The 13,172-nt window shown below is 36.6% G+C and overlaps 1 protein-coding gene across 2 annotated transcripts in view; it reads left to right on the forward strand.

The window, feature by feature from the left end:
* SLC41A2 (solute carrier family 41 member 2) overlaps nt 1–13,172 on the forward strand; it is a 131,862-nt gene that overhangs the window by 43,077 nt on the left and 75,613 nt on the right. For both annotated transcript variants that reach the window (XM_058568525.1, XM_058568526.1), the window contains exon 4: nt 12,546–12,617. In XM_058568525.1, the coding sequence (XP_058424508.1) occupies nt 12,546–12,617 (72 nt within the window). The remainder of the gene's footprint in view (nt 1–12,545; nt 12,618–13,172) is intronic.

Here is a 13,172-nt window from a genome sequence, read left to right on the forward strand (position 1 = left end):
ATCTGAGAATTATAGGCCCTCCTTTATCCTGAGAAGTAGTGTACTTGCCTTCTTTAATTCTAGGGCAATTTGGCAGTAGAGTAACTTTCCTGAGTACACAGAACTAGTATATAATGGAATAAGTCACATTACAGAACTTCCCCTTTTACCTGCACAGGATAACTCTGTCCAAGTTTATAAAACCAATACATAACAGCAGTAACAAAAACCTAATAGTCTCCTCTTCTACATTGTGAGGATGTTCTCCTCGGGTCTTGGTCTTAGCACCAAAAACGCTTTTTTTTTGGTATTTGATATTTTTAAACTTTTGATATTCATTATTTTAAAATATTATTATTTAAAGATATGGTCCTATTTCTTGTCTCTGTAGTTGTTTGGTGAGCTAGAGATGGTGTCTGGGGTTATCAGCTAGTCACTAAGGTGGAGCCAAACCTCATAGAGTAGAACAACTTTGGTAAATTCACTTTAGTCTATAATTTTGCATGGAATCATTGTAATTATTGAAGATTAAAGAGACTGGAGAATAATAGAAACTAGGGCTCCTTGGGCTGGAGCATAAAAGTATAAGATGACCCTGGAACATTTTGTGGTGCCAGAAAGTAAGAAATGCTAAAAAAAAAAGATGGAGCCGTGACAAAAGGATACAAGCTACCATAGTAGCCAGATCAGGGACAATCTGAGCCACAAAATAAATGATAGTTACAGATTATAACTGATCGCATAAAACAAGAATCCGCTAGTCTATAAATGAATAACAAGGCAGGCAAGGTCCCTGCTGTGGTGGAATTTCCAAAAATAATTTCAGATATTGGTAAGGGCAGTGAAAAAAATAAAACAGGGCAATGTGATGAAGGGTGATTCATGAGGGCTGCTTTATATTAAGTGCTTAGGGAAGACTTCTCTGAGAGGTGATGTGTAAACTGGCACTTGAATAATAAAAGTGAGTCAGCCGTATCAAAATCTGGGAAAAGATCGTTCCAGGTTACTATTGTGTCTAATCAGTGATGATGTCAGTGTCATAATATCAAATATTTATAACAATTCTAGACAGGTTCACTTTAACAGTTGGGCCTGGGGCAGGAATACAAGCAGGGGCTCATATAACATATGTCTACATAGCTACATAGTTTAAAATTATACAACAAGCTTACAGACTTAAAAAAAAATCTCTGTCTTTCTACTTTGGCAAATATATCCTCATGAAGATCTGGAAGTCCAAAATCAAATTATGAATTCTTGGCCTTTTTAGGTTCTGTTTTGTAACATGATGTTGTGGAGAGAGCCAGCCCCCAGTCTGAGGCCTGCCCGCCTTCCTCCCCTACCCTTGGCTCTATGTCCTGTGTTTTGAAAGACCTCACACATACGTCAGGCCCCATGTCCAAGCTCCATCTATACCCCCAGCAAACAGCCACCCCTTGAGCACTCTTTGGGTTGAGCATGCACCAAATGGTGGCATCGTCTGCCTTCAGGAGGCTTGACTTCAGGAACAGGCCCTGGCATTGGGTTCCAGGCAATTTGGTTAGAACTTTATGGTCCTAGGTATCTGGAGCATCCCCTAGACGGGGATGAGGCACAGGCTTTGTGTGAGCACACTACTTGGGCCCTATGCACTCCTCACCCTGTGGTGTGTGGCATAGCTACAGGAGGGCCAGAGTGGGGCCCTCTAAGCCATGGGTCTCAGAGCTGGGGCCCCTCTTAGCAGATTTAGAGTAGTACTGATTCTAGACTCCAGGAGTGAAAACTTCTTTTGGCCTAAGGAAAATTATATAACATAGAAGAGATTTTGAAGCTGCCTTGTAATATACTTCTGCAAGATATTAAAACAAGCTGGAAGAGATGTTATATATTAAAAATTGTTGCTTGAACAAAATAGCCTTAATATTGGACTCTGAAAGTAACAATAATAGGACTTACTAATAACAAGTGGTTACAGAGAAGGCAGTTCTTTTACTAGAACTTTCTTAGGTAACCAAGTGGATATACCTTGAAGCATACAAGTATTTTTTACATAATGTCTGCTGTAAAAGTCCTATCATCATTCTGCTCTTGAGAAGATACTGAAGTTGGCATGGATGCAATAAAAGCCAAGACATAGATGGAAATTCATTATTTTTTTGGTGTCTTGGAAGCCAGTTACATCACTCTATTGTTGCACTTTTAGATCCGAGATTTAAAGACAGATTTTCCTCAAGTGATCATGTGAAGCAGTAAGTACGTATAAAAATATTAAAATAAAAACATATAAATTAGGGCAACAATCTTAGACTCATCTGAAAATATTTAGAAAGCACCATTCATCAAGTAGTGTACAAAACTTGAGTTTATGGAATTATTTCAATGAAATTGCATCATCACTATCAACCAAATCTTCAAACCTAGAAATTAAAGAGGAGATAAGTCTTTTATCAGTTGTGATATGAGAAGAAAGAAAGCGTAATAATTTGGTAACACTTTCATTCTCAGCAGTATCTAGACTGGCAAACCTAGGCAAAAACCATCTTGATTCTCTAATGACTTTGTCTGAAAGTGAGCATCTATGTAGTATCACAAATATGAAGTATAGTGACCACAGGATCAATCTCGCAGCTCTCAGTGCTAAGAAATTATTTTTTAAAAAATTAATAGGGATTGGGGCTGGCCCGGTGGCTGAAGTTCCACGTGCTCTGCTTTGGCAGCCTGGGTTTGCTGGTTTGGATCCTGGCTGCAGACCTACATCACTCACCAGCCATGCTGTGGTGGTGACCCACATACAAAATAGAAGATTGGCACAGATGTTAGCTCAGGGCTAGTCTTCCTCAAGCGAATAAAGAGGAAGATTGGCAATAGATGTTAACACGGGGCCAATCTTCCTCATCAGAAAATATATATATATATTAATAGGGACCGGCCCTGTGGCCTAGTAGTTAAGTTCAGCATGCTCCGCTTCGGCAGCCCAGGTTCGCACGTTCAGATCCTGGGCATAGACCTACACCACTTGCCAGCCATGCTGTGGTGGTGTCCCACATACAAAATAGGGGAAGATTGGCACGGATGTTAGCTCAGGGCGAATTTTCCTCAAGCAAAGAGAGGAAGATTGACAACAGATGTTAGCTCAGGGCGAATCTTCCTCAGCAAAACAACAACAATAATAATAACAAAATGGTAATACAATTTTTAAAATTTGATTAAATTTCACATTTGTTCTAGTAGTTTACGACCCAGAAGTAAACCCAGAAGCTTACGATACAGTGGTGACATGTGGTGTCAGCTGAATATTGATTTTTAACACTTGGCCATTTGGCATCCAGCAGGAATGTGTGTCCAGTAAACCCTCTAGCTTTTGTCTAAAAAAACAAAACAAAAACTTTTATGTAGTTTTGCTAAGGTTTTTAGAGTTAGTAAAATTATATACATGAGTTCCATCTGCCATCTTTTCCCAGTGGTCTACACTTGTGTAATGTTTTAAGAACTGGTGGCTTGCTGGTGGGTTTAAGAACTGGTGGCAGCTCAATCCAAGAGGCTTTTTAGCAGGAGAGGAGAATAATGAGGGCTTGATAAGCAAGTGGCAGCATTTAAGGGAGAAGAAAGTTATTAGAATGAGAGTTAAAAGGTGGCTTTAGTTTCATTTTGTTGGAAAATGAACTTTGTTCTGATAAATATAGTTAAGCATACAAACATTTAAGCAACTTGATAACTTTTCCGGGAACACTGAAATTTTGGCTAGCTTACCTCAAAGAAAATATTTCTAAAAGCAGCATTCTTGAGCTTTTGTTTAGATTCAAATAATAGATTAAACACACCAGTCCATTTTGAAATGGGCCATGCTGTAGGGAACCTGGTTAAGAAAGTCTACACACGGTTCAAATTAAATTCTGTTTAATTTGATCACGTATTACCAATAAAATTGAGTAAAGGTGAATTTAATCTTAATCTTTTTTTTTTTTTTGGTGAGGAAGACTAGCCCTGAGCTAACATCCAATGCCAATCCTCCTCTTTTTTTTTTTTGCTGAGGAAGACTGGCCCTGGGCTAACATCCATGCCCATCTTCCTCTACTTTATGTGGGACGCCGCCACAGCATGGCTTAGCAAGCGGTGCATTGGTGCCCACCCGGGATCCGAACCAGCGAACCCCGGACTGCTGCAGCGGAGCGCACGCACTTAACCGCTTGCGCCACTGGGCCGGCCCCTTAATCTTTTTATGTGAACTTTAGTTTATGTGTTGTGGTGTCCATACTTTATGTTAGGTATTTCTCTCAAACGTCTGGTTGTATTATTTGTCTGCAGCTTGATGCCACGAGTTACTACTTTTTCATCTACTAATTTGTTTACTTTTATTTTTTGTGGTTATTTGAGATAGGAAAGTTCAGGCAATGCTGAGGGCATGTTGTTGATGTGTTAGATCAGTGGTTCTCAAAGTGTGGTTGTCTGATCAGCGGCATCAGCAGCTTGTGAGAAAGGCAGATTCCCAGTCCCACTCCAGAGCTACTGAATCAGAAACTTTAGGGCTGTGGCTCTGCAATCTGTATTTTAACAGGCTCTCCAAACGATTCCTATGCACATTAAGGTTTGAGAACCACTATGTTAAATGAACAGCATGGAGGCCAGTAGAGCTGGGACCGAGTGAGAGAAGGGAAAAATCACAGGGCATGAGATCACCTTGTGGGCCCTGGTAAGGACTTTGGCTATTGTGTGATATGGGAAGCGCTTGGAAGGTTTTGAACAGAGGAGTGATGTAACCTGATATTTTTAACAGATTATTTTGACTCTTGTGTTGAGACAGGGCTATAGGGGGCCAAGGACTGAAGCAGGGAGACAAGTTGAGAGTCTGTTGCAATAATACAGCCTAGAGATGATGCTGGCTTGGATCAGGGTGGTGGCAGTGGATATAGTGAGACATAGTTGGAATCCAGAACTAATTTTCGGAGAGAACCAGCAGAATTGGCTGGTGGATTAGCTGAAATTAAAGACTGGGAGTAGTCACTTGAAGTTTTCTCTGGATTTGGGAGGGGTAAAAGTACACAAATTAGTAAATAGAAAACGTAGTAACTTGTCAAGCGATGGTAACGTGGCATATTCATCCAGTTGGGGTGTTTTAACTGCTTAGAGAATTTGCTCTCAAGTTTGCTAGGCAGTGTACTACCATTCTTACAAAATGCTAGAGAATCTTTGTCAGCTGTAGTCCAATTCTGTTACTCTATCGACTGTTACAGCAGCCCTAGGTTAATGACTTCTTTATAGCAAAATCCCCAGAGCCTCACCTTCTGTAGACTCTTCTGTTCTCTACTTGAAGTTTTTATTACCCTTGACTTTGAGACCCCACACTCTCCTCATTCTCCCATCTTTTCCATGACTTCTTAGTCTACTTTTTGGTTTCTTTTTCTTTGCTCATCCTTTTGATATGAGGTTTTCTTGAAGTTTTAGTACCCCATTTTACATGTTCTTCGTCAGTAATTTCACGTAGTCCACCACTGCTTGCACATTTCTGACGCTCAGATCCATATCTCTAGTCTTTTTCCTAAGCTCTAGAGCTGAATTTTCAATTGTCTGTACCACTCACTCCATTCAAAACTAAGCTCATCTTCTCTTACGCCGACCATACTTTCTATATTTATCAGTTTATTAACATTACCAATCACCCCCCGACCTCTATCCAGCTACTGTCTAGACTGTCAGTTCCACCTATGAAATCCTTCTTCCCTTTCTCTTATGCTCCACCTGCCACTACCTTAATTTTGTTGCCTATTGTCTCTAATTGGACTGCTGTAGCAGATTCCTAACTGTACTCCCCGGTTCCAGGAAGAAGGGTGAATGAGTGTAATTTTTATTTTTTAACTTAAAACAAGCACTATTTGAAAGTCAGTTTTTTCATCTATGTGCAAAAAAATAAATCTTTTTAAAATTTTATAATTTTCCTATATATTATTTATTTTCACTTATAAAAGTAGGAGTAAAAATCATTATAGCTATAGAAGGCCAATCTATGATTACTTTCATCTTTTTCTCCATTAAAGGGTCTTTTCTCATTTTTATGATAGTCTGCCAGAGAATCAGGATAAATGAGCTTATAGGACTATAAGGAAGGCCTTGGGTAAGTATAAGGATAGAGAACTTAAAACATGTTATCAGATACAGCCTACTCACTCAATCTGTTGAAGGTCAATTGTCTTCAAAACTTGTTATTCTATAAAGCTAAAGATTAAATGTTCATGGATAAAAAGATATTTCAATAAAATAGGTTTTCTATTTTAACAAAGGAAATTTAATAATGATTAAATCAACTTTATCTTGCCCTTTTACTTGAGTCAAAATTTATTTCTAAAGGTATGATGATTAACTTGAATAATTTTTCCTGGATTTTTATCTTTTCAACAGTAGATACATATTATAGTAGATATTGTTATAGCTATATAACAGTAATATATAATTGGAAAATAAACCAAGTACAGTGGTTCTATAAATTGTTGGGTTTAAGTTCTATTATCTGACGCCTAAAATTTTCTGCTTCTAAATGCTAGATATAAGAGGTATTCACTGTCCTAAAGTTTTAGTCCTAAAGACAGTATTTAAAAATGGTATTCACTATCCTAAAGACAGTATTTAAAAAAAAAAAAAAAAAAAAAAGGCCTGTAAAACTATTTCCCAGGAGCAAATTGCCTAGCACAATTTGATGAGCACTTTTCCATTCTAGGTAAAACTGATTTCTGTTGCCTCAGACCTCTTCTCAGAGAACTCTTGATTCTCTGAAATTATTTTGTAATATTCTACCTTTCTAATTCAAAAAATCTTTTCAAGCCCTTATGATATGCCAAGCACTGCTCTGTGTGCTAGGGAATCAGCGATAAACAGAACAGAAAATGCTCCTGCCTTCAGTGAGTTTACATTCCAGTGGAGGTATAGAAAGAAGTTGGCAAGGCCTCTTTCTATAATAATTTTATGTTAGACTTCCAATTCAAATTGTAAAACTTGTAAAATAAAGAAAAATTAAAGCCCCAAATAATGATATGAATAACTGTGGCATAATTTAGATACAGTTACAATCTCAATATTCCTTCCTAAATTTGGTATAATTCTAAATTTTACATGTTCTTGTCATACGATCTGATTGTTAGATAGAAATAGATTTCATATTCCTATTAGTTCTTCATTTTAAGATATGTTTCTTAAGTTACAAATACTAACCTCTAGCCATAGCTTTGTGGTTTAGAAATACTCATCTTTAATCTAAAACTGTTTCAATCAACTAGATTTTTAGCTCCTCCCTTACCTTGAAGCTTTATGAGGTATAATTGACATACAAGAAACTGCATAAATTCAAAATCTACAATTTGATGAGTTTTAATACATAGTATATACCTGTGAAACCACAACAATCGAGATTATGAGCATATGCATCACCCCTGTACATTCAGAAAGATATTAGGGTGTGTATGTGTGTGTTTTAGTATATTATGTTTTATTATAAAATATTTCAAGCATGTAAAAATATATAACAAGGTTCCCAATTCCAGTTAATGGTTTAATGAAGTGGTTGAGTGAACATTCCCAGAGATTAATAATTATAAAATCTAGACAAATTATTTGAAGGCAGTGGAAAATGATCAAAAGCAGAGAGAAACTAGAATTTACCCTTGAAAGACCACAACTACAATAGGTAAGAATTACAAAACTCGTGGCTTTTTTGCCTGAAGGAGTTCCCCAACCCCTGGAATTCATGTGCCAGAAAACCCACAGTCTTACCGGCTTGAAGTGGCAGAGGTCAGGGAATGTGGCAAAAAAAAGTAAACAGAAATGTGAGAGGGGCCTATGCTTGAAAGACAAATGTACTCGCTAAGATTTGTGAGTTTTTTGCTTTTTTGACTAAGTGCCTTCTGTGACTTATGTATTGCTATAGTGGCAGAAAGTTGAAGTTTTATTGGCTTGAATTATCAGATAAAAGAGCTTAGAGCTAACAGAGCAGGTAGAAGTTTATGGGGAAATCCCAGCAGCAAGAAAACTGCAGAAAGGATGAGCCCCAAAATCTGAATATAAATTCTGTCCAAATCTTTGGCTGACGATTAAACTACACAGGTTCAGGAGAGATCCCCAAAGGGCTAGGCTAAAAAGCAATAGTTGGTAACTGAAAGAATGAAGCAGAAATATGAGCTGCTCCACACTGTGAGAGAGACGAGAGTCTGTAGTTTGAGTCTAGGCAAATTAACTGCCTGTTAGAAGGGAAATCCAACAATCCTCAGAAGAACATAACATTATCCAGAGTCGTTATAACACATTATTACACTGTCTAGTGTATAACCAAAAATCACTAGATGTAGAAAGAAACACAAAAGTGTGATTCATATTCAGTCATTGGAAGGTGACTCAAAGTGGGCCCATGTTGGATTTAACAAAATCTTTCAAAGCAACTGGTATAAATATGTTCAAAGAACTAAAGGAAAAAATGTTCAAAGAGTTAAACAAATGTGTCTTAGTGAACAGATAGGGAATCTTAAAAGAGATATGGAAACTGTAAAAAAGAATCAAATGGAAATTCTAGAGTAAAAATTACATTAACCATAAAGAAAAGTATACTTGATGGGGTCAATATCAGATTGGTGATAGCAGAAGAAAGGATTTGTAAATTTATAGATTGATAGAAGTTATACAGTATGAAGAACTGAGAGGAAAAAAATTGAAGAAATATAAATAGATCTTCAGATACCTATGGGACAAGATAATGATGTTAAACATATATGTGATATATTGGTATACTAAATATGGTCAAATTTTAATATTTGACAAAGCCAGGTAGTAGAAGTATAAATGTTTGTTATTTTTTAAAAATGATTATTGCTGTATGAAATGATCTTACTCACTTTTTAAAAATTAACCTTATTGAAGTATAATTTACATGTAATAATATGCACCCATATTAAGTGTATCATTTGATTAGTTTTGACAAATATATTAAACTGTGTAACTACCACCACAAACAAGATATAGAACATTTCCCTCACCCCAAAAGGTTCCCTTGTGCTCCTTTGCTGTCAATCCTGCCACCACCTCTGGCCCCAAGTAATCACTGATCTTTCAGTCACTTTTTTATGATTTCATATAAATAGTATCATACAGTTTTTCTCATTGATTATTTGAATAGCAGTGTTGCCACGTTTCTCCAATATAAAGTTACATTTTACCCCTTTTTAATTAGTAAGAAATCTGTAGGAAGATACTTGGAGATTGTGGAAATATCCTTTTCCTTAACCAAATTTAGCCAGTTGTCCTAGCATATGTTAGTGATTTTTGGCTGAATCCATTATTACTTTGAAGGTTGCTAAATGGTGATTTTCTAATTCTGTTATTCCTTTTACATTTATTAGTTGGCATTCTACTAATGAAAAGCTCTCCCTTGTCTTTCCTATCTATCTATCATCCATCCATCTATCCGTCCATTCATCCTTCTGTCTATCCACCCATCCATCCATCCGTCCATCTGTCCACCCATCCATCCTCAGTATGCACTCAATGGATTCTTATTTTATTCAATGGGTTATAATCTATTACTGCCATTATTCATTTTGATGCCCAAATTATCTCAGATTTTCCCAGGAGGAAGCCATTTCAAATTGGTTCTGTGTCCTTTTGACATGACCCCATTATTTTTTGAGCACTTTGATACTTTCTGGCACAACAAGATATTTCAGGTTTTTCTTATACTTTCCCTGTCCCAGCCCTGGAATCAACCATTTCTTTAGGGAGCCCTGGTTTCTTTTAGTTGGGAATAATATTTAGACATTTTAGGCTTTTTAAGCTGAGTGGTTCCATACTACTTTTATATCCCATGTTTATGGTATTTTCTTCTACCATTTTAAATGATAATTTTAAAGGACTTTTAAGTCCTGCCCATAATTCATGTTCTTCAGTGTCAGATAGATAACATATAACATACATTTATGAGGAGGAAGGGTGTAGGGATTATAAAAAGTAGAGATTGCAGACTCCACCTAAAGGCATTCAGATTCAAGAATTTGAAACCACTGTGTTGGCCAAGTATATCACATCTTCAGGCTCTGGTCACCTCAGCTCTACTCTTTCCTAAAAAACTAGTTGGTGTCTGTGCAAAAATACTGGCCTGTTTTTCTAGTACTTTAAGGTATAAGTAATTCAAATAAATCTAGGTCACATGGAAGACTTTATCAGATCATACCCTACTATAGTTTATCACCTTCTAAGTTCTTAGTTTCTCTAGCTGAGCACTATCAGGTCAACTAATCTAATAAAAGCAGACCTAGCAAAAGCCTTTAGACAGAACATTCATGCTTCCTCCTCTCTACTCTGAAAAAATTTAGATAGTTCATCTTAATCCTAGGCCACTGGACAGTAGAGTGAGTCAGCCCAGTTCTTGGTGCAGTTTCTAGGAGATGGAGGCCACAAAGGTCAATTTTCTGTGTCCTGCCATACCTCCACCCCCACCCGCAATGCATGCCATACCATAACTATTTTCCCTAACTAGGTAAATTTGAGTCAACATTTCTCTTTAGTTTAGTTGTTTTTAATCCTTACTTCTCAAAGTCTTTGCTTTGTTAAAAAAAGTTATTAGTACTTGTGAATATATTCTAGTTTTTTTATTTCACCTCATACATTATGATTTCACATCATAAATTATGTTTCATAAATGCGAAATATATTTTATTTCATATAATACATTAACTTGCTGTTTATTATTTATCTTAGACTAAAAGGATTATAGATTCAGAGACTTCTAGATCTGGAAGGGACTTAGAGGTTGTGATCATCATCATTTATAAAACAGATTAATTGAATAGTGTGAGGTTGCTCTGTCAGTCTGGGTTTGGTCAGGAAAACAGAGCTAATTTGTAACACTAATTTCTCTCATACCTCTTTCTTGAACGCTAAACCTGAGGTAGGTTCACTCTTTAAACATTGCTTGTACCTTATTACTCACTTGAGCAAAGACCCAGGTTGCTAGAGATACAAACACAAATTTCATCAATAATTTAGATTTCCAGGTTTAGGAAAGAAATCTACAAATTAAGACAGCATGAATAATTATTCTGAAACACTGAGAAATCTTAATATTTGTATTTTCTGGATACTTTGAGACTACAATCCAAAGTGAGGTTAGAGAATAGAATCTGTTTTCTGAATTGATAAAGGAAAGGTGGATGGTTGTAGCACTTAACCTGCTAGTCTGAAGCCAGTGAGCTAAACTTTCGTCTGTCCATGGTTAAAACTACCCATAAATAACAATCCTTATGTATCTCCCACTTTACCCATTCAGCTATTTTCCTTGACCCAGCCGATGATGAATAATTGAAACCCAGCCCAATATAGTATTTTTGTTTTTTTGTGAGGAAGATCAGCCCTGAGCTAACATCTGATGCCAATCCTCCTCTTTTTTTTTTGCTGAGAAAGATTGTCCCTGGGCTAACATCTGTGCCCATCCTCCTCTACTCTATATGGGACGCTGCCACAGCGTGGCTTGACAAGCGGTGTGTCGGTGTGTGCCTGGGATCCAAACCGGCGAACCCTGGGCCGCCGAAGCAGAGCGCGCACTTTACTGCTGTGCCACTGGGCCAGGCCCAACAATATAGTATTTTTAATAATGATTGTTCATGCTTTCCAAGTGACTGCATTAGAAAAATTTTTCAGATTTGGACATACATTATTTGAATCCTAAGCGGTTAAGAAGTATGATTTAGCTTACAGAGCAATTGAATATGTGAACAACAATATTATTTTTTGGAGAGTATTCTTGCATTTAGCAGAAAGATGTATAAATGTTAATAGTGAGATACATGATCAAAATTCATATGGGGGGCCTAGCCCAGTGGCATAGTGGTTAAGTTTGCACACTCCGCTTCAGCGGCCCGGGGTTCGCGGGTTCAGATCCCAGGCACAGACTTGCACACCCCTCATCAAGCCATGCTGTGGCGTCGTCCCATATACAAAATAGAGGAGGATTGGCACAGATGTTAGCTTAGGGACAATCTTTCTCAAGCAAAAAGAGGAAGACTGGCAACAGATGTTAGCTCAGGGCCAATCTTCCTCACCAAAGAAAAAAGAAATTCATATGTGAACTGTAATGATTTTTTTTATTGCTAACAGTTTTAGTCATGACTCAAATATAAATATGTACATATGAATGATTTGTTTATATCTGAGGTTTTGGTCAATAATTCTTAAAATAACATTAGTTTCATGATGTGGAATTAAATGCTAGCAGCTCAGAATTATGTAATTATTTATATTGGACCTCAATACATAAAATTTGGCCTGTTAGGATGACACTTGATGATGTTAGTGGTAAAATAACATCAGTGGGCATACAGATTGTACTAACCACTCGGCTAGTTATTAAGTAAAAAAAAATTTATTTCTTCTAAATATCTCAGGCAAGCTGAATGTGAGATGCAAGACTGGTTGTGAATTCAGACTTATATTTAAAGTGCAATGTGAGCTCATCAGATTTACTAAAGAATTATCTTTGGCTTTAAGATTTCATTGCTGTTTAAACAGAGTAGACAGTGTATAGATTATTCAGTGATACTTGAAAATATCCACCTTAACAGGTAAACATCGGGAAGATGGATTCACCCATTGAAAAGTGGAACCTAATAATTGGCAACTTGGCTTTAAAGCAGGTAAGTGATACACATATTTGTTTGTAGATCTTTGATGTTACATGTCAGAGTGTAATAAATTATATTGCTATTAAATCTACCATTTGATCGTTTCAGGGAACTCCAAAACAATAATTTAGTATCATGAACAAGTGGTAGAATAAATAGATACCCATGACCTCTGAAAGTTTTCATTCTCCAGAAACTGATCAGGTTCTTCCAAATATGAAAAATATATAATATACAAAATATAGAAAAAATATAAAAAATATTTTCTATCATAAGTTTGTAATGGAGCCAGAATTTGAGTTAATAGCTATACAAATCAATATTTAGTACTCCATTGCTTACGTGCTATTTCTTTTTTTTTGACATTTGATTTGAGATTTATTCACACTTTCTTTTACACATAAATTCTTTAATTTGGGAGTCAAACATAATTTTTCATTTCCACAGGACTCTTACGTGATTACAGTCACAAGTTCTTGAGATAACTGTGTCATCATAGTGTTCAGGATAAACTAAACTGGTAGGAATTTCAGTTGCATCTGTTACTGTCCACTAACTGTAGGATGA

This window comes from Diceros bicornis, chromosome 25 (genome assembly GCF_020826845.1).
Source record: "Diceros bicornis minor isolate mBicDic1 chromosome 25, mDicBic1.mat.cur, whole genome shotgun sequence".
Taxonomy (NCBI): Eukaryota; Metazoa; Chordata; class Mammalia; order Perissodactyla; family Rhinocerotidae; genus Diceros; species Diceros bicornis.